This window comes from Semicossyphus pulcher, unplaced genomic scaffold (assembly GCF_022749685.1).
Source record: "Semicossyphus pulcher isolate SPU_LCO1_2020_fin unplaced genomic scaffold, fSemPul1.0.p SCAF_7, whole genome shotgun sequence".
Lineage (NCBI taxonomy): Eukaryota > Metazoa > Chordata > Actinopteri > Labriformes > Labridae > Semicossyphus > Semicossyphus pulcher.
Window position 1 is genome coordinate 1254793 of NW_027211748.1, and position 22543 is coordinate 1277335.

Genomic DNA, 22543 nt, shown 5'->3' on the forward strand with positions numbered 1-22543 from the left:
TGACTTCACATCTCTAAAGGGAAATTTTAGCAGGATTAGTGATACTACAAATGAAGGGCTTTGGTTTAATAAGCGACCAAACACCTTTACAACCTTGTGATGTTAATGCAGATTTAGTCGGCATCCTGGGAAAAATCGCAGCTCAGCCTGGCAATTAGGGAGCTCAGACATTTGGCACCTAGGCTTTGGCTAGTTGGTGACACAAGCACACTAAATTCCTCAGGCCAGATAAAGCCATGTGGAAGACATCTTAAAGGTGTAGCTGTGGTGTAACCTTATGCTGCACTGTAGGACTGTTCTTTTTTTTAGTTAATCTACATTGAGAAAGAAAGAGAAAGATTGTAAGCTTCTTTAAGACTATCATTTTTATTATCACAATGACTCATACAGTCACACTGGAAATATGGAGGTAGCCTTATATTCTTCTACTTAAGTATAACAATATATTATGCACTTTTATATGACAGAAAATCACTGATTCAAGGATTTATTGTCATCCATCAATGGGTCCGCCTCTTTCAGGCTTTAGCAACTTGCGTAGTGCGTGGCCGCTGACCGAGCATGTGCAGGGCAGAGGGATTAACGCCCTCCTTCGCTCTGCTCGACCTGGTGCGCGTCCGCTGTGTGTTTGCTGGAACATTCCGGGAAACGTTTTAATCTAGATATGGAGGGACTGAATCATGTCTGGGAAACTAATCAATTCTAACAGAGACGGCAGGAATTTGATGGTGAAGAGGCCCATTACAGGGTTTTTTCTGACTTTGGAGACTTCTTACGCGCGTGGATCGTCTTATCGCTGTGAACATGCCACTGTAGCCCAACCGTGAGCCTGTAAAAGAGTTGTGACTTTATTTAGGGTTGGAGTTAGGGGCGATCTTTAAAAAAAACAAATACAGGGATCACACTGAGCCAAATGGCAGAGGAATATGAACAGTGTGCGTCGGAGTTAATTACAGGTAAGTTGACATACACATGAAACTGTGATTGTTTTATAATAGTTAATGCTTTATAATGATTAATGATTCATTGTTGACCCATGTCACATTTATAGGCCAATTTACATTATACCTGGAGTAAATGATGCTCTGAAGCGTGTTTGGGTATAAATGAGCGGTGACCATTGAGACTCCCATTTGAAAATATACTTTTTAACATTGAATTAAGATGTTGTGTCTATGGTATCAAACTAGCTGTTAAACTTTAGACAGACAATTAATGTTCATGAAAATATAATAGGAATATTACATTGACAACTTTAGAACAAAAATCCACGTTACAGTTCCACCATTGAGAACTAAAGGTCGTCTATACCAGGCGTAAATGTAGTAACCACACAGGCCAGTCACGTGGGTCAGAGGTATCAAAGTGGTTTTATATTGTTTTTTAGTATTATTATTTTAAATTCAAGAAACAATTTTAAGCCTAAAACTATGACGTCTGATTTGACCAGTGATTCCAAAAATGTTACTTCACTGTACCTTAAATTGTTCTAGTGGAAATACAGTGCAGTGCAGTTTATTCACCTTCAAGATAATAATTTCTATTTTAATATAACTTTAAATGATCAGCATTGGCACTGTTCCTTGCATTTCGTGCCATTTAATCGTCATTAAAACAGTGGCAGTCATAAGAAGTTCTTCACTTCACTCAATGTAGACAAGAACGTGGTTACTGTAAAGCTCACTGCTGAAGATTTGAACCCAACAGCATGACAATAAGACAGTTTGAGGAGCACTTATAAAAGAGTTTGCTTAAAAGTCAAGTAAAAACCAGGAGATCAGTCCAACAGGGAAACAAATGCAAAAAGGAGCAGGCAGTTATCCAAAATCATGAATCAGTCAGGTCAAAACAGGCTCAGAGGACTGGTCTGCTGAGGGACTGATGAGGCAATGAGCTGCAGGTGAGAGATGGAAACCAGGTGAGCTGAATGAGCTGATTGTAGGACATTGGGGAAATAGATCCAAATAGGAATAATATTGAAACTCCAATTCATTCTTGTTTGTTTTAATCTGTGAACATGAGGTGAAACAATGAAAAGTAGACTGAGCTGCTTATGTAGGCTGTTTAAAAGTACAGGTGTAGTTGATGCAGCAACAGTGGTGGCAACATGGTGTTGAAAATGTAGTAAAATATTCTTGATGTCATGATGGTATTATGTCAATAACACTATCCTCATATCATTTTTAGTCTCTTGTGGTTGGTTAAGTGAGCTTGGTTATAGGTGAGGCACTCATGCTCAGACTGCTGACTGCAAACAGCAAGCTGGGAAAAAAAAAAACTGGGATTACAAACATTGGAAATGACCTGTGAGTGCAATGTGATCCGCCTGAATACCTATTGAAATACTCTCTCTCTCTCTCTCTCTCTCTTCCTCTTTGTGTGTGCGTATACAGACCGGCTATACTTTGTTACTCTGCGTGCCAAACCAAAGAATACAGCCAACACACATTACTTCAGCACTGATGAGGAATTCATATATGAGAGGTAAGCATCCGATAAGCAGCTGGACTACATTTGTACCATCACAGAGATGACACCACCACAGAATCGTCAACTCTACACAATGCAAGGCAGATTGACAAATGCGGCATTTATGGCATTATGGCATCAAAACAGTATAGAGCCATGATAGAAGATTGGCGGTAGTGTGAGGTATTTTGTTATTCAAAATGTGTTGTCTGTAGTCACTGTTGCAAACTCATGAAAGCTGTTGTTTGGTCTGAGTAGTGTTGTTAACACTGGCCTTGAGTGTCAGTGTTGTACACAGTGATGGACTTACGCTTGGGGTAAAAAAGAAAGAGGGCATCAGCTGCTTGTAAAGGGGCACCAGCCTGAAGAATGTTGGAGAAGTTCCTGGTTCGAATCCCGGTTCAGACGTATGAGGCCTTTCTGTGTTTGCCTGTTCTTCCCGTGCATGCGTAGGTTCCCTTCGGGTACAGGTATTCCTCCCACAGGTTCATTTGTGACTCTAAATTGCCCTTAGCGTGAACGTGAGCGCAAAAGGTTGTCTCTGTGTGTCAGCCATGTGATTGACTGGCGATCAATCCCCCGCCTCTCGTCTAATGGCAGCTGGGATAAGCTCCAGCCCCCCTGCGACCCCGAATACATAGAAGGGATAATGGATGGAAGTTTAACGCTTAAAAAAATTAGTGTTACCATTACCTTCCAGTGTTACATTAGTTTCATTTAGGCATGACTGTGCTTGCTTTCCTACACAGACTAAGCTGAATTGTAGTGGATTCTATTTTCCTCTAGGGGTGGGCAGTATACCGGTTTCAATACCGCCACCGGTGTCATGTTCTGCGGTCAAATAGTGCTTTTTGGTTACGAAGGTTTCTAATGGAGTGAAATGACCAGGGCGTGTTTAAGGGCGTTTTCAAACCTGCCTTGTTTAGTTTGGTTGAATCAAACCCTGCAGCGTTTACCCCCTTGGTGCGTTTTGTTTGGGCAGGTGGGAACAAAGCAATCTCAATAGGGTGCGGACCAAAACAACTGCAGAACCACAGCAGAGTTGTTGAGTCGTTTGTAATCGGACCGAGTTCACCTCTTCAACAAGGTCTCGGTCCAATTCCAAACGAACTCTGCTGCAATTAATTTGTGGTAAGCATTGTGCATTTTTGAATCAAACAAGCTCCCGTAGCCAGCTGCGCCATATAAATATATACTAGGCACACACTGGCTGCACTTTGGATAGGCTATTATTTTCATTAATGTTATTTTTGACATTGTTAGAGACGTTTAATCCATTACATTTTTTTTCTTTTTTTTAAGATGATTTTTTTGGCCTTTATTTATAGGAGAGCTGAAGATAGACAGGAAATGTTGGGAGTAGAGAGTGGGGGATGACATGCACCAAATGATCGGCAGACCGGGAGTCGAAACTGCGATCAGTGCAACAAGGACTGTAGCCTCTGTACATGGAGCGCCTGCTCTACCAACTGAGCTAAACAGCTAAACATTTTTTGTTTACAATACAAATGTAATCACCAATATTGTGATGTTCATTTCAGTTTTTTAAGTGTACGCACAGTTAACAGGCATAGGCTGTTTGCACCACTCGTTGGCTGGACGTTGTGATAGCCATTTCGTCCGAAACAATGCACAGTTTTCTGATTTTGCATAAGAAATGCACCTGTCATTTTGAATTTATTGTGTTTTTGTTGCTGGGTACTGTCCGGTGCTGCCAGGTACTGAAGTCTCTCACCTTGACATGTGAAACTTTTTTGTCCTTGCCTTTTAGCTATTTTGTTGAATATTCTTTGGCCAAATTCAATTTAAAAACTACATTTATATCGAATGTGCTTTGTACCAGAGCTGTTGTTATTAAAAAAAAGGAACTTGCTTATAAAGTAACTCTAATGTCATGAGAATTTTCTTAGCACCCCCATGTATTGGAAAAAATTCTGGCACCGTGCCTGGGCCTAACAAATCAAGCTTACCTGAGTCATTTTCGGTTGAATAGTTGGAAGGTTACGATGTCGTTCTACAAGCTCAATATGTGCTCCCTTCTCCTCTTCAGCCGACTGAACACAGCACGTCTTCTTCGCATAACGTGAAGCAACACATTGTTCTCTAGAAGTTGCCGCGAGGTGTGTTCACGTGCCATTCTGCTTGCATACTTGGTATATGGCCCCAACGATGGCCGTGATCATGAGCAAATGCCAGTCCTGTCACTGGTCCATGTTGGATAGCTATCATGTAAAAAACAAACAAAAAAATCCCTCCTTTATCCGCCCACCAACAACACAAGACTTCTGACCAGTGAACGGAGTGACAGCTCCCACATGGCTTTTGTTGTATTTGTATGTATTTTCAAACAATCAGACTTAGGATTCATGTGGATACATATAAGAGGAGGGTGAGAAATATTCTAAATATGACAACCATCTCTCTTTACCTTTGGTAACTTATTTTCCTTTTTTATTTTTTCCCTATCTCCAATTAATCAATCAATCAATCAAACAAACTGTATTTGTGTCTCTACTGTAAGAGAGTACAGATTAAACCCACATGCGTCTATGAAGTGTTCCGTTGTGATGACGTTGATGATGTTCAGGACTATAACTAAAACGCGACCTTTGTTTTGCTCATCATAGATATGATAAATAGGCCTAAATAAATAATCATCTGTGACGGGGGAGTGTGTTAGTTTGCAGGTGTGCTTCACACATTAAAAGCTCATAGTAAGACAAATCAAGTGTAGACCAGTAATATTATCGGTAATACAAATAAGGTAAAAGAAGCCAACAAAACAGAATATGATTTTACACCACAATACAGTAAAATAAGTGATTTAAAAAACATTCATAAAATCATTATTCTATTAATTCTTTATCTTAAACAGGGTGCAGAAGTTTGAAGTTACGTTTAGAGATATGAACACTTCAGATGTTCACAGGTCCTCAAACTGATGCTACTAAGCTGCCTTTGCCTCTGACGGGCCGTACTGCATTAAACACTGTCAACATTTTAATGAGGTCACATTTATCACCTGTTCAACAACACGGTAAGAAAGCACCAGGCATAGGTGCGCTCTTTGCAGTCCATCATGGGTAGATTGTAGTTTTTTACACAGCAGAACTACGTGATGTCAGTCACATTAGCCCAGTGTAAGTGCAGTCAGTTTCTCTGAGCATGACGATCATCTTTTCCTCACTCCTTTTGAATTCTCCTTCCAGCTTTCCTTGACCTCATGACGTTTTCCACCGAGGTCAAGGAAAAGTGGGTAGGAAAAGACAGGGGGTAATTTTTGGGACTTTTTGACTGCAGCCCCAGATTTTGCATTACCGTCAATGGCAGGATAAACACACGTTTTGGTTTTTGGTGCACCTGAGGGAGATTGCTTACCTTACTAAAACATAACACCCACAGCAGTGTTTCCCACATATAAACTATACATGGGTGGGCTGCCCCGCTATGTCCACAATTATGTTTGCTGACTAATTCTAATATGTTTCAGATTTTTTCTGTTTACCAAAGTGCTGCACAATGAAATTAAAAATAAATAACAGTAAAATGCATAGAAACATTGACAGCACACAGGAAGAAACTGTATAAAACCTAAAAACACATAAAAATACAGTAATAAGACAAAAGAAATGACGCAGAAAGACAAAGACCACAAAACCTCTCATGCTGGGTGAAAAGCTCAAGAATAAATGTAACTTTTAAGACGTGATTTAAAAGTAGGTAGGGTGGGGGCCATCCTAACGATGGGGGGAGCTCGTTCCATAATTTGAGGGCCACCACTGAAAATGATTACTTAATAGATTACTTCCCAATATATTCTTTATTGCTTAGACCTAGGTTGCTAACCCATAGGCTACGGTTCACTCACCTCTCAAAACACATGAAGGCCTTTACCTCATTTTTATTCCTATTTTGCACCACTGAACACATTTGTTTATTTAAAACTAATTTTTTCTCTGCTAAGATAAGTTCCCCTACATTAACAATAGATTAAAAAGAGCTGGAATCACATTTTAAGTAGAGTACCCTTTTCATTTTGTAATACCACGATATAATACAGATACAGCAGAAAGCCAAAAAATAGGTCATATTTCCGACCCCTATTTTCCTTCTTTTCGCTAAGTTCCACGTGCGCTGCTACTTTTTTAATTGGCCTCCCTATTGAACTGCACAAGGTGAATCCAAGCTCTGTTTAGGATTCACCTTCAAGTTAACTCTCAATCCTGGGGTCCGTTTCAGAAAGCGGGTTTAGTGAAAACCCCGGGTTTGTAAACCCTGAAATGAGGGAAACCTCGGGTTTGCCGTTTCAGAAAGAGAGGTAACTTTAACTCTGAGTTGGTTACTATGGTAACTGAGTCTGTGAACCTAACCTGGTCGCGAGCAGGTTTTCTTCAGGAAACTCAGAGTTTCGCTCTGTCTCCTCCCTCTAGAATATAAACCCTCATTCCACTTCCTCATTCATTCAGCCCGTCTCACGCGTGTGTTTGAGCGGTTACTGAATTAAAAGAAGAAACGTTGCGTCTCTGTGGTGCTCTGACCCCTTTGCAAAAGTCTTTTATAATTATGATAAAAAAATCAAAAGACAAATCTGTGTCAAAGTCATCATTTTTAGATTTTCCACCACCACTGCCGAGAGCAGCAAATAAGAAGCCGTAAGTTATTGGATTTTTTTTTTTTTAAACTAACACAATTCAGTTTAATCAACATGAATTATAATGTATGTGAAGTCAGCATCATGTTGGGGATAAAGCTAATGCACATTAAAACAGCCACTGAATGATATTTCATTAGTTTGATATTTAAAATATGACTGAAGTGAGGTTCAGCCATGAGCCTGTTCTGCCTGAGCCGCACCTTTGAATGATGTTCTGGTATTTTATTTTTAACTGCTTCCATGTACGTTTTTCTCCCGCTGGATTGCTCCTAAATTAATATAAATTTTAGCTTCCGGTCGTGATTAAGTATTAAATAAATAGACCAGTTCAAACTTGCACATTTACTCGAGCAGCAGTTTCTTCCCACGCCGCTTCTCTCTCTTTTGCAGCTGCAGCCGTGTTACTTTATTTTTCTAAAAACATGCTCGTATTCGCTGAACGTCCGCGTGAGGATTTCGAGCTCCACTGGTGTGACGTAGGAGGACCTCTTTTTGTGTGCCGTTGCCATGGTGAATCGTGGTATCGGGGCTCCATTAATGCTGGCTTTTTAACTCCGACTGAACCTACTCAGAGTTGATTGAACTAACTCTGATCAGCTGTCCTGGAACCAAAAAGCCAGCAAATTTTAACTCAGAGTAAGTCAAACCACAGTCCGGGGTTAGACTGAGGGTTTGTTGTACCTCCTTTCTGAAACGGACCCCAGGTCACTAAGTAAAATCAGACTAATCTCAGCTGCTGCTTGTGCTTGACAGAAAGATAAATGAAACCGATGAAAGAGATGGATAAAAATAAATTCGTTAAAAGACAGTTAAAGACAAAAGATGAATTAAGAATTCATGAAGGCCTTCCTGTAAAAGAATGTTTTAAGAGAGGATTTAAAGGAAGCTAAGGTTGTGGCCTGTCTTATTGTGATGGGCAGAGAGTTCCCCATCCAGGGGCTCTGACTGGAGAAGCCCTGTCACCTTTGGTTACCAGTCGAGATTTAGGAACAACCAACAGAGCTGCATCCACTGATCTTAGGGAACGCAAAGGCACATAAGGGGTCTTAAGATCTATAATATATTTTAAAACAAGGCCATTTAGTGCTTTAAAAGTACTGTACTTATATAGTGCTTTTCTAGTCTTTGTGACTCAAAGCTGCTTTTACACTACATGTCACATTCACCCATTCACACACTGATGGCAGAGGCTGCTACGTAAAGTGCCCAACTGTCAATCAGTTATCACACCAGGAACAATTTGGGGTTCAGTGTCTTGCCCAAGGACACTTCGACATGTAGCCTGACGGAGCTGGGGATCGAACCTCCAACCTTCTGATTGAAAGACGACCGACTCTACCACTGAGACACAGCCGCCCGCCTGTTAAAATTCGACCAGCAGCGTTCTGGATCATTTGGAGTCAGTGGAGGGAGCTCTGACTGACACCAGTGCAGAGTGCATAAATAAAAGCATGAATGACTTTCTGCAAATCGACAGGAATGATTAGAATTTTTGAAATTAGTTTGAGATGATAAAAACAGGATTTTACAACATCCTTAACTTGAGCATCAACACTAAGATCATTTTCAAATTTTATTCTTAGCACTCAAAGAGATTGTTACGACACAAGAAAGCTAAAAGCTGGGTTGAAACCACGCTTTTTTAAAACTTTGATAAAAATGGTTTCTTTAAAAGAGGTAAAGTCTGTTTAAGGGATTTGCTAAAATTAGGTCAGAAAAGAATGATGCTCTTAGGTCATTAACTGTCTTTTGATAATTCTTCATTATTCTTTCCGAATGTTATAATATAACCTTTCTTTTCTATTTTCGCTGCTGTCTTCTACAGCCCCGCTTTAATTCAGTGTGGGATTCAGTAAGCAGGGCTGGTGTGCTTTGTTTGACTTGCCTCTGTAGGGAACAGCAGGGTCCTGGACAGTCTGACAGGTGTGATTAAAAAGGGAACCCATCTCCTCTGTGTTAAAATGTCACCAGAAATATTAATGAAGCACACTATTGATTAGTTATAGCCTTGATTCATTTTGCTGTTAACCTGTCTTAATGAAGGAGTTTCATTAATCTGCAGTAAAATCATTTGCCATTAAAAAAAAAAAAGAGAACAAGGCAAAGTGGGTTTATCTTTGTACCCAGAAAGGCCTCATTTGGTAAGCCTTACTGTATAAACATTGTGATATCTATTCTTCATAAACCATATTGCTAACTGTATGTGTGATGCTTTTCATCCTCAGTGTAAACAGAGGGCAGGTGAACCTTCTATGACAACCCTCATCTGTCTCTCTGTGTGTTGCAGTTTCTATTCAGACTTTGGACCCCTTAACCTGGGCATGCTCTACAGATACTGCTGCAAACTCAACAAGAAGCTGAAGGTAACAGAGAACAAGCTGTGTAGTTAACATGCTGGCAGAGCGTTTACTCATGTTCTCACACAGAGTACATGTCAAGTCAATGATGCTGTTGTGTTGTTATTACTTATTATTCATTTGATATTTACTTTTTTTTGCCTCTTCAGTCTTTCACCATGTCCAGAAAGAAATTGGTCCACTACACAAGTAACGATCAAAAGAAGAGAGCCAGTGCCGCTGTTCTCATCGGCGGATATGCTGTAAATATGTCTCTATTTGTCCATTCATGATTTGTCCATTAATTCATCATTCAATCCACATCTCCTTTAAAGATAAAATATAACCTTATCCCTAAAGGTAATCTATTTGAAAAGAAGTCCAGAAGAAGCCTACAGGACTCTGATCTCAGGAAACAACACTGGCTTCCTGCCATTCAGGTAGTCCTACACACACACACACACACACACACACACACACACACACGCACACACACACACACACACACACGCACACACACACACACACACACACACACACACGCACACACACACACACACACACACACACACACACACACACACACACACAAAGGCCAAGGTTCTAACCAGTGTATGAAGTCTGTCAGATAGTTAGCCACTCTGATCCAAGTTGGCAGCATTAATGTAAACACAAAACTATCGATAGTTGAGATGATGGTCCAACACTGTAGTCATAAAGTGTGTATATTAGTTTTTTTCTTAAAATGGCAGATAGGCCTACTTTCTTTCCTGCCCATCCAGCCAGCGTACCCTAGTAGGGCCAACATTGGCTTTACCTGGTTAGATGGGCTTTTTAGTGGGTTGTAGGGGTCCACATAGTATGATGGCCGACAAGGGCAATCACGCTTCAACTGCCCAAACGATCTCCATTACAAACCCAGAAAACACATGCAAGAAAATGCTGCAAGTCCAGGCTGTAACCCGTCGCATTATAGCAAAGCGCCTGCCAGGCAGGTGCACCTGACTTTTAAAGGGAATGAAAGATTACTCACTGATTGGTTTAATTCATGCTCCCAATACACTGCTATGTAGATGGATGAACACAGCAGCGAGGTGAATTAGAACTTGAACCGGCCACCCTCTGGTTCCCAAGCCAAGTCCCTACAGACTGAGCTACTGTCTACCCCAAAAAGAAAAACAACACTATATAAAATGTAATGAACTTTAAAGGGGCATTTCACTCATTTAGTATTTCATTTGCATAAAATTGATTGACTTGCAGAAGTCAGATTAAAATTAAGATCTATGTGTTTACGTTTGTTTACGTGTGTTTACGTGTGTTTATGTGTGTGTGTATGTGTGTGTTTGTGTGTGTGTCCAACAGGGATGCAGCAGTGGGTGAATGCTCGTTCAACCTCACAGTCCTCGACTGCTTACAAGGAATTCGTAAGGTAAACAACAAGCTGAACGTCTAAATGAGGGGAAGGTCAGCTGAAGTTTATCCAGTCATTATCTATGGTTAAATCCATAAGCCACTGGCATTACAACATACTGAACTATTGTAAGAGATTTCCAATAGTGTATTACGAGGGGGTTTCCACTGGAGGCCAGAGTTCAACTCCTTTTATACCATTGTACCAATGTTCTTTGTCCTGACCTTCACTCTGATGAAAGTTTATAAACAGCCAAGAGGTGAAAAGTGAAAACCCACCTACTGTCTCAATGTGGCTTAAGGAAGTTGCATCATACATGGCCTCGGAAAAAATTATGTTCAATGTGAAAAAGAAACCCCATCTCTTTGACAAATGCTGGAGTGACTTTAAAATGTATCTGGATAACTTTTCACAGTTAACTAGTTGAGTTCTGCCAATGATGTAGCGGCGGTCGTTGGTGTAACATACCTGTAGGAGTAGCTGTGCTTCTTCATTGCCAAGGTCATGACCTGTGCTGCACGTAATTTGTTGTGCTTTGTATTTTCTTTATCTTTTTATGGTTTTAATTTATTTTCTTTATTAATTATTTAACTAATGTTTTTATTTATCATTTAACTTTCTTTTTTTTCATTTATTTATTTTCTTTAGGGTTGAAGGCAAGAGTTGGCCTATGGCTCGGGAGGGGGGGTGGATCTGGGTGGAATTTGAAGTTCTATTGCTGTTATTGACGCTGTGAACTGTATATGAAAAAATGTTAATAAACAAATTGTTAAAAAAAAAAAAACAGCCAAGAGGTAACAAATGACATCACAGTATAAAACTTTTAACCCCCCCCCTCTCTCTCCTCCAGGCAATGCAGCATGGCATCTTTGACTTTGACAGCTTCCATGTTGAGGAATATGAACATTATGAGGTGAAGGCCCACAGACACTAATCATCAACTCACACACTGACGCACAGTTCCACTTGCATTACAGTTCAAATACACAATCAAGTGAATCGAGTGAAAAAACCACCCTGTTACTGCATGTAACACCAGAAACTCTCCACATGTAAGGCCACAGACGAGGGTCCTGTAGCTTCTGTTTTTTCTCTGCAACATCATGGCTTTTTTTTCCATCAAAAAAAACCCCAGACAAATTCTGGTACTTATTTGAAATGTGGTATTAACTTGTGTTGCCACTTACAAAACCACTTAGGCTATGTCAAACTGAAGCTCAAAATTGTCCCTAGCATGGTTTGATGCACTTGTCGTAATATCAAAGTATAATTTGAAATGTAAAGTTGTAAAGAAAAACTGCATCTCATTGTCTATTTGTTTTTAGCGTGTAGAAAATGGGGATATGAACTGGATTATTCCAGGCAAAGTTCTGGCATTCAGCAGCCCTCACCCTCGCAGTAAGATAGAGAATGGTAAGTCAGAAACTTTCCTCGAAACAATTGTTCTAAAAATGAGTTCCACCCAGTGCTTTCTGAGCTCCCCAGAAGATCATCCATCTATGGATCCATCCATCTATCCATCTATGGATCCATCCATCTATGGATCCATCCATCCATCCATCCATCCATCCATCCATCCATCCATCCATCCATCCATCATCTATACCGCTTATCCTGTTCAGGGCCGCGGGGGGCTGGAGCCTAAGAATATTCAGTAATATTCATTTATATGAAGTGGAAGTGAATTTTGCTCCCAGGTCTCACAGTCCACATTATTACAACATTGATTTTTGGTTGCTATCAAAGACTGTGTATGAGATGTGGACAAAGCCATATCTTAACAAAGTGAAGCCAATGGAGAAGTGCCTTAAACCTGCATTCTGTTCTATTGTGACTCCACTTGTTGCTTAAATAAGTATGATTGTAAGTTAAGTCTACTAGAAAATGAACCCATCTCTCAGTACATTTATTACCTTAGAAAAGATTTCTCTAATGACTTTATGGTCTCATCCTCAAGTTTCAAACCTTTTAATGCTACATGATGTTCAGTTAGGATATTATGGGTACATTTATAATAGACAAGAAAGCAGGTATGCTTTGGGACATAGGTAACTGTGATTGACAAGTTGCTCATTATATGTTCTGAAGGAGAGAGGGCCTGACCTACTGCAGCAGCTCTGGCAGGTCACGGTAGCTACTGGCAGTTCTACTGGCAGTTTCTGGTATCTACTGCACGTGCCTTAGCAAGCTACCCCTGCTACAACTGCGCTTCCCCTTGCTGTTCTGAAGTTGCAATTGTTTATTTCAGTCTTGCTGCCCTGGTTGACCACCTATGTCAGCTTGTTCCTGTGTCTAACTGAGAGGTTTCCATACCAGGAGATGATGTTATAGATGGGAACATTCCAGTGAGTGACCTGCAGACCTTGGTCAGGGTGTGTTTGCTGCACAGAATAAGAAGTGGACCTCACCACTATGAAGTTTACAGTGTGGCCATTCCAATGTTGTTTTTTAGAGCCAGAAGTGATTTAGAGGAGCTTTAGAGGAATGATGGCTTCACACTAGGTTATTAGAGAAGACTTGCACTAGCTTGTGTAGCAGAGTGTATGTTGAGGGTAACGGTGATGTTTTTTGGGATGCTAATTTTGGCTTGAGAAATGAACAGCCTACTCTTCAAAGTGAGCAAACCAAAGCCTAAAAAAAGACATTTTCACTGCGCGATATTAACAACTGGTTAATCACAGGTCTCAAAAGCTTTCCCTACTTTATCATTTATTTTCCTCTAAATGGAACCATAATTCATAAACAACATGTTTCATTGAAGAAGACATGCAAGAAGGAGACCAAGACGTTTACCCAAAATGAAAATGTTAACTAAGCTAATAAATCAACTGAGAAGTAAGGTCCTTTTATCATCTGCTTTATTACATCCAAATGTCCTTTTACAACACTGGAGTCGCTCCCTGCTGGCCATCAGAAGCAGGTTAAACTATATTTACAGATTCTACATGGGAGTATAGAATCTGTAGGCAGGGACATGGATTTTAGGGATGGCAAGTGTTCTGGTTTCTGTTTGTTCTACACTTGTAGTCCGAATGATATTGAACGTATCGATCACGTATCAGAGGCTGATTGTGCCATATGCAGGAATGACAGTCTGTGTGGAGAGCAAAAGCGGGTGGAACGTAATCCACCGTCATGACATTCCGGCTCCCATCAGCGTCATCTGGCGGCGATTCAGCTTCTTATTCATCTCTATAAACAGACATATGCATGTAAGTTCAGCTAACAATCTGCCCTAGATCAAAAACTCTTTTCACTTGAGATAAATTCCCTTGACGCTGTGTTACGAAAGCCATTCGGCGTTCAGATTTCCCAACTGCATCAAACCGATCCGACCACCATTCAACAAACGAGCATTTTTAAAGTAGTTTTCTTCTCCTCGTGAGGACAGACCTGACAAAGCTGGCATATTTACTTTTTAAAAATCTGGATTATGGTGTTGAAATTTCGGCAAAGGTAAGACCCATTAATTACAAGAAAGTCTCAAGAAAAACAGTTTCTTAACAATGCAGCATGCGGAAAAGGAAGTCTTGACTGGTCGATTATCGCTAACCGCCGGCTACACACCCGGCATGTTCACCGCTGTCCACAGAGGCTATGTTGTCATCAGACTATAACCTTGCCGAGATCAGAAGCAGGTTAAAGGCACCTTCACAATGGTTTCATTTTTCAGACCCAGAGACTACGTCCACTCTGTAAACAGTCTATGGTTGGCTGGAATTGATTCTGAATGTTTTTTTTAATTATTTGTCAGGGTTCAATGTATTTGAACAGAAATGAGCCATGTATTACTGAACCTTTGTAACTAAGACATCATAATGACTGTGTTTCCAGGTTATCCTCTCCATGCACCAGAGGCGTATTTTGCATACTTTCACCAGAATAAAGTCACAGCAGTGGTCCGTTTAAACAGGAAGATGTATGAAGGCAAGCGGTTTGAGGATGCAGGTTTTGAGCACCATGACCTCTTCTTCCTGGATGGGACCACGCCCTCTGATCTCATCATTAGGCGCTTCCTGCACGTGTGTGAAAGTACTGAAGGAGCTGTGGCTGTCCACTGTAAAGGTAGGAGTGGATTTGTGTGTGTGTGTGTGTGTGTGTGTGTGTGTGTGGGTGTGGTGTTTATTCATTTTTTGCCACAGTCAAAGTAAGCAGTGTGTTGCTAGTTTTGCTCTTAAACCTAATCTTCATTTTCTGAAAGAAAAAAAACCGTGTCCTTCCTAACCCTTTTTTTTGTAAACATGTCATTCAATCACAGCTGGCCTGGGCCGTACAGGCACTCTGATTGGCTGCTACCTGATGAAGCACTTCCGGTTCACTGCAGCCGAAGCCATCGCTTGGATCAGGATTTGCCGGCCTGGATCCATCATTGGTCCCCAGCAGAACTTCTTAGAGGAGTGAGTTTTGTCTCGGTCGTGGCACATACACCTCTTAGCAGTAGAGCTCCATTGTTGTCCAAACTACTAAAATATTACACTGCTGTGATGGCTGACATATTCCATTCTTACCATGGACACATTTTTTTTATTTCATTTGCATCAGCCCCAAATACCATCCTGTTGTGTCCATCCATGTGGATTAGTCCTACTGCAACATCTTGTGTTAATGTTGTAGCATAGTGTTTGGGAAGAAAAAGATAACATTAAATGCTGACCTACAAAACCACCATTTTGCTTTTTTAAATACATGTAGCCAATACTTAGTTGCACAACAGAAGCTATATATAAACTGAAAGTGTCTGCTCTGCAAATTGTGGAAAAAGTTGAAAAGCCATTTAAAAAGAAAAACTCAGACACTGCCAGACAAGCTCGCATCCTACGGAAAGAGAACCGGATTCAAGCAACTTGGACATCCAACTGCAAAGTATTCATAAAACGTAATGGACCACCAGAGGAGGCCAAAGTGCTGGCCATCAAAGACATCGCAGAGCTGGACAAGTACAAGAAATGACAACTCATGGGAAAGCAATAAAAACTGTCACCCTGGACACTATTAACCCATGACAAGCCTGACTGTAGGGTGGAGGAGTTGCTGTATACATTGAAAAAACATACAGAAGTAAAACTATTAAAAACATGTCTGAAGCAATAAGCAACGTAATAGAATGTATCACTGTAGAAATAGAAACAGAGAAATCAAAAAACATACTGAACATACTGTGTATACAGAACAGCAGGATCATGTGTTGAAGTATTTAAAGAGAAGCTATCGAGTATATATGAGAAAATAAATAAAAATATTTTTTTTTTTTGCATGCGGGGATTTCAATATTGATTTGTTAAACCCACAAGAAAACAATAACACTAAGGAATTCATTAACTCAATGTACAGCATGAGCCTCTATCCATTAATAACATGTCCAACCAGGATAACTACCCATAGTGCAACACTAATAGACAACATTTTCACAAATGGAATCGATGAGATAATAATTAGTGGAATGATAATTAATGACACGAGTGATCATTTGCCAGTGTTTGCAGCTGTCCAGAGCTACACAGGAACAAACGAAGAAAATACAAAATATAAGACAATAATACAAAGAACTTAAGAGTCTGTTAAATCATTTAAATATGATTTCATGAAACAAGACTGGAACAAAGTCTATGTTGACGATGTAGACGAAGCCTATGACACATTCATGTCAATAACAACGGCTCTCTACGAAAAAAACTGTCCTCTGGTAAAGAAACTAGTGAAACACAAGCTTGCAAAAAAGCCATGGTTAACTAAAGGTATATTAAATGCATGCCAGAAGAAAAATGTATTATATAAAGACTTTCTCAAGAAAAGAACAGAAGAAGCAGAAACAAAATACAAGACCTATAAAAATAAACTAACAAGAATTATGAGATGCAGCAAAAAAAAAAGCACTACAGTAATTTACTAGAGGACAATAAAAACAACATAAAATACATGGAAGGTATTGAATGACATTATCAAAAAAAGGAAAAACAAGGATGGATACCCAAATTACTTCATAACCAAAAATAACATAACTAGTAATGACACAACCGAAATTGTAAACGAGTTTAATGATTTCTTTGTTGGTGTCGGTCCTGGTCTAGCTGGAAAGATTGCAAACACTAGCAATATGAATGAGGTGGAAAGTAGAGTTTGAATGTAAGTGAATCTATGTTTTTAAAGGGAACCAATGAAAAAGAAATTATCGACATTGTTAATCAACTCAAGAGCAAGAACTACATTGATTTTGATATGTCGATGGTTAAAAATATCATTGAGTGTGTGGTGAAACCTCTCACATATATTTGTAACCAGTCACTAAAAACCAGTGTTTTTCCTAGAAAGATGAAAACTGCAAAAGTCATACCCATATTCAAATCCGGAAATAGACACATACTCTCAAACTACAGACCTGTTTCCCTACTGTCACAATTCTCTAAAATACTGGAAGAATTATTCTACACAAGGCTAGATGATTTCATCACAAAGCATAATGTACTGTGTGAACAACAATATGGTTTCAGAACTAAAAGAACAACATCACTCGCTCTCATGGAATTCGTAGAAAACATAACCTCTGCAATAGAAAACAAATAATATGCATGAGTATTTTTAGATTTAAAAAAAGCTTTCGACACAGTTGACCATGACCTATTATTAATAAAACTACAGAAATATGGAATCAGAGGTCTAACACTTTCCTGGATATCCAGCTACTTAAGCAATAGAAATCAATATGTGCAAATCAGTAACAGTAAATCACAACTACAGGAAGTGAAGTGTGGGGTACCTCAGGGCTCGGTGCTGGGACCACTGTTGTTCATTCTCTACATTAGCAATATATGTGAGGTTTCAAAAACACTTCAAATCATTTTATTCGCAGATGACACTAATTTGCTTTGCTGTGCAGATAATTTGGAACAACTTTTTGACACAGTGGCAGATGAATTAAAGAAACTGAAGAGTTGGTTTGACTCAAATAAACTCACACTAAATCTAAGTAAAACTAAATTTACAATATTTGGAAATCGGGCAAATACTTCACAAAAGAAACTCATGATAAATAACATAGAAATAGAGAGAGTGAATGAAATAACATTTCTTGGAGTCATACTTGACAGCAAATTATCCTGGAAGTCACATATACAGTACATTACAGCTAAAATAGCAAAGTCAATTGCAATATTACATAAAGTCAAATATCTTCTAAACCAGTCATCACTATACACCTTGTACTGTTCATTCATTCTCCCATACATTACCTACTGTGTGGAAGTGTGGGGAAACACATATAAAACAAACACTGAAACAATATTCAAACTTCAAAAAAGAGCAATAAAAATTGTAAATAACAGCACCTGCAGAGAACCATCAAACCCACTCTTCATCAAACTGAACGCACTGAAATTCAAAGATTTGGTCGACCTTAAAACAATTCAGATCCTGTACAAAGCAAATCAGAATCAGTTACCTCAGGGCATCCAAAAGTTGTTTCAAATAAGAGAAAACAAACACAATCTCAGGGTAATATGCATCTTCAAAAAACAACCTGTACGTACCAACACAAAAACACACTGTATATCAGTCAAAGGAGTTAATCTGTGGAACAGCTGCAGTGAAGAAATGAAAACCTGCAAATCACTAAATAAGCTCAAACAAACTTTTAAAAACCACATTCTGAATGGATACAAGAGAGAAACGGAAACATGAATTTATAACAATGTGCAATGTGCCTTTTTTTCTGATACATTGTCTTTTTTTTCTTCTTTCTTTTCTTCTGTTCTGTTTTCCTACACATGCTCTGACTGATTTAATTATATAAACACAACAATAAAGGGGTAGGACTAGATAAGTTTTATTAACTTCATCCTACACCCTTTCGAACAAGGTATGATTTTCTATGTTGTTATAGAGCTGTCTCTTTAATTGTTTTTCTGCCAAAGCACATTGTACATTTTATTTTGTTTTCTTTTAACCTGTTCGAATAAATAAAAATAAATAAATAAATAAATAAATAAAAAAGCCAGATGACTGCCCAGACGATGAGACAATCTAATGGTTTCATTTGAAAGTTGTGCTGCATTCACATGGATGCAGGCAGACTGTAGACGGCAGACCGTCTGGATAGCACAGGACAGATATCAATTTGTCCGACATGATGGCAGGACAGAAAATGTATTAGCTCCTTGTTTTCCTCATCGCCTGTAGATCGCCTCTGTTTTCTACTTCTGAGGAAGCGACATGACAGTCGTTATAAAATCTGTTACAGAGGACCGGAAAAGGTTTTTTTCATTGGATCTGTTCATCATAAGAAAATGTTAAGAATAACACCAGCTAGGGGCGCTGGTTTAGCTCAGTCTGTAGAGCAGGCACCCCATGTATAGAGGCAAACTCCTTGATGCATCGGCCACAGGTTAGACTCCGCCTCGCGTCCCCTTGGTGCATGTCATCCCCACTCTCATACAATAACATAAAATCATATAAATATGTTCTCCAAGGGATGATTTGTTGTCCCTTTGATCTACAGACTTCTCATCTAGCATCATTATCAGGACAAAGATGGAATTTATTCAGAACTTTGCTTTATGACCATGTTAGCACTATCAGTGTGTCATGTTTTGCTAATGTTAGCATTTACTCCACGGATTCACAGTGCGCCAGTACAGCCTCTCACAGCAGCAGCATTGCGGTAGCTTAGTCCTGTTAAGAGTTAAATGCTGTTTATCTAATAACAAATCAGGACAGTGTTTTTGAGATATTTGTTGTTTCCATAAATATTTTTACTTTAATGAGGTGATTTTTCTTACAGCTACTAAAACTAGTCAGGACAGTTCTGAAACAAAATTTAGCAGACTCAATCATTTGTCAGGCTGACTGTACAGTATGCCCTGTGTCCTGTGTGTGTAGGAAACAGCATAGTTTGTGGATCCAGGGTGATGTCCATCGCTCCAAACAGAAACTGGTTCAGCAGAGACTGAGTCGACGACAGCAGCTACAGCAGTTGCGTCAGCAGCAGCCGCTTCACAGCCCTGGCTCTGACGCAGGTAGACAGGAAGCTATGTCCCGCCTACTCTCCAGCATGGAGGACCTGTCAATCAACACTTCACTTTACAAATCTTACAGCTTAGATGAGGTGAGAGGTGGGAGTTTCTGGGATTTAAAAATGACCTCGTATATTTTTTAAGTTCAGTTTAAAAATGTTTTTCCATTTATACTGATACCTGTGACTCACTCTCTTTATTTCTCTCTCATAAACTGTGTATATACATCTATGATGTGTGTGTGTGTGTGAAGAATAACTGGAAGGAAAGCAGTCTAACTCAGGGAGACAAACTGAGATCACTGAAGGGGAAGCGCCCACCCAGATCAGCCTCCTCCTCCTCAAGGTACAACTGTTTTTGTTTGACGTCGGGGTTGTGGGGTTGTGGATTTGTGGGTTTGTGGGTTTGTGGGTTAAACATTTATTCATAATGGCAAAAGGAAGTTTGACATTTTGAGAAATTAACTTTCTTTCAGAACAAAAAGCGCAACAATAAAATACTCAACAGTTTATGATGTATTGCACTGCATTGTATAGGTGTACACTATTCTAATTATTAAGAATCTAATTATTATTCACACACACTCACGCACCAACAGCAACCCCTTTGCGAGCAATTTTGGGCTTCAGTATCTCTCCCACAGACACTTAGACATGCTGACCTGCCCCAGTACAAGTAGAAGTAAAAATATGGTCCGAGATGTTTGTAAAAACAGGCTGAAATCATCGCAGGATCACATATTCCAACACTTAAGGGAACAGTGTTCATACCACACTGAAGTAGTCCTGTTGTAATAATTGAAAAAATATATATATAAATAATGCCATTAACCAAAGTTCTGTATTATTAGTGTGATCAAAGCTCTTGTGATTACAGGCACTGTACTGCACTTTTGTAGTTTATTGTAAATACTAAAATTGGCAAAAAAAAAAAAAAGTATCAAACATTATGTTTAATTTCAAGAAAAGCAAGAAGATCTTCACACCAGGGTTTCGCTTACAGGTGTTTCAACTTATTTTGCATGATTAGGCGGAATATGCGGGCTGTGTGGGCAGTGGGCATGTTGTCAATTAACATCCTCTGTCCCTCCTGTTAGTTTTGCGTTAAACCTCATCATTACTGGTTCCTGTAGTTTGGTGACCTCACATAGCTCAGCCTAACTTCAACTTGCACCAAAATCTAATTAGCTACAATAAGTGAAAGCATCCGTGTGGCTGTGCAGAGATTTTAATCATCATCACTCTCACCTATCAAATGTTTAGTTACAACACATATACAGATCTTTGATGTTTCAGTGAATGAATGCTGTTATTTTGATTCTGTTTTAATCAGTCATATGATTGCGTTGTTTTTGTGTCAGCATATTCTAGCACAATGTTCACTCATCCTGCATACATGCTGTCATGTCTGTTTTTTATGATCAGAACTGTAAATTAAGCTGTTATGTTCTTTGCATTATATTTAATGGTTTGACAAGAAGCAACACACAGCACAAATTTTACAATCCGTTTATTTATATATGTTTCTTATCCAGGTTTAACTTGTCCAAGGCCTCTTACTCCTCCATTCTCCCACCTTGTAAGGCCCCTAAAGTCCCTCTCTCCTTCGCCTCGTCGCCCTCCTCTTCTAAGAAGCTGGTACGAAGCTCCTCCTCCTCCGCCACGTATGTCAAGAGGTTGGTGTCCTTCCTCTTGTTCCGCTTTAAATGTAGTCAATAAGATCGAAGCTAAACAACACATCATTTTCAAAATGACAGTGTGTCAGGAGCCCATTCCTCTAGAGTAGGATGTACACTTGCACACACTCACACTGCTGTGTTGTCTGTGTCTGTGTTAAAGTTTAGCATAGTATGAAGATACATCCTCATTTTTAATACAGTATGATGCTCATTAGATTACATTATCACTTCTTACATACATTCTCTGATTTAGTGCTGGAACTAAATACACACTTTCCTAAAATGTGTTAAAGCATGATTATAAATGTTTGTATATTGTGTGGACGAGGCGTTAATCCACTGCGGGTTAACTGAATATGAAACAATATCTGTCTGTAAGAAGGACTCAGCTCGTAAAAAGGGAGTTCAGTTGTCTTTGTGTGAAACAGAGAGAAGCCAGTGTTTAAAGCTACAAGGGATTATGAGTTGAAGGGCCATCGCTTTGTGCAGAACTTAGGTCTAGGTCTCTTTCTTTTATTTTATGTATTTATTTTTTTCTCAGTTTTTGCATTTAATTGTTTCTTTAATTTTTTAAACACGTGGACTGCATATCCAGATTTGTCTCAGTTTTGTGCCTTTGCCGCTCTGTTTACGTCACAGCTTCACTGGAATGAAAGGACTATTTCTGTCTCTGTCTCTCCTCAGTCCCTTCAGCCTCAGTCTGTTCAGTGCCAGGCCTGCTGTCATTCCCTGACTTCAGTGTTTGGGCTTTTCCATTCTGCTCACAAGTCCAGTCAACAGATGATGAGTCAAAAACAGGACTACCAACATGAGCACGTTGTCTGAGCCTTAAACATTTTATCAAACTCAGCGATTGTTATGATAATTTGTTTGACGAAGTAACTTTTAATGAAGGTGTTCACCCGCTCAAGATCTTTTTTCTGCTCAACTCTAAAAAGACACTTGTACTTCTTAACTAATTACGTTAGTTATTACGTTAACGGGCTT

At 39.4% G+C, this 22543-nt stretch overlaps 1 protein-coding gene across 1 annotated transcript; it reads left to right on the forward strand.

Annotated features, from left to right (window-relative positions):
* Positions 1–908: 908 nt before the first annotated feature.
* On the forward strand, positions 909–22289 carry LOC138611797 (dual specificity protein phosphatase CDC14AB-like). The gene is made up of 14 exons (XM_069685039.1): positions 909–956; positions 2394–2484; positions 9411–9486; positions 9630–9722; positions 9820–9899; positions 10825–10891; positions 11724–11786; positions 12199–12286; positions 14708–14938; positions 15132–15270; positions 19745–19970; positions 20132–20223; positions 21413–21553; positions 22241–22289. The coding sequence occupies exons 1-14, from the start codon at positions 914–916 to the stop codon at positions 22287–22289; spliced, it is 1479 nt and encodes a 492-aa protein (XP_069541140.1). The 5' UTR covers positions 909–913.
* Positions 22290–22543: the final 254 nt, after the last annotated feature.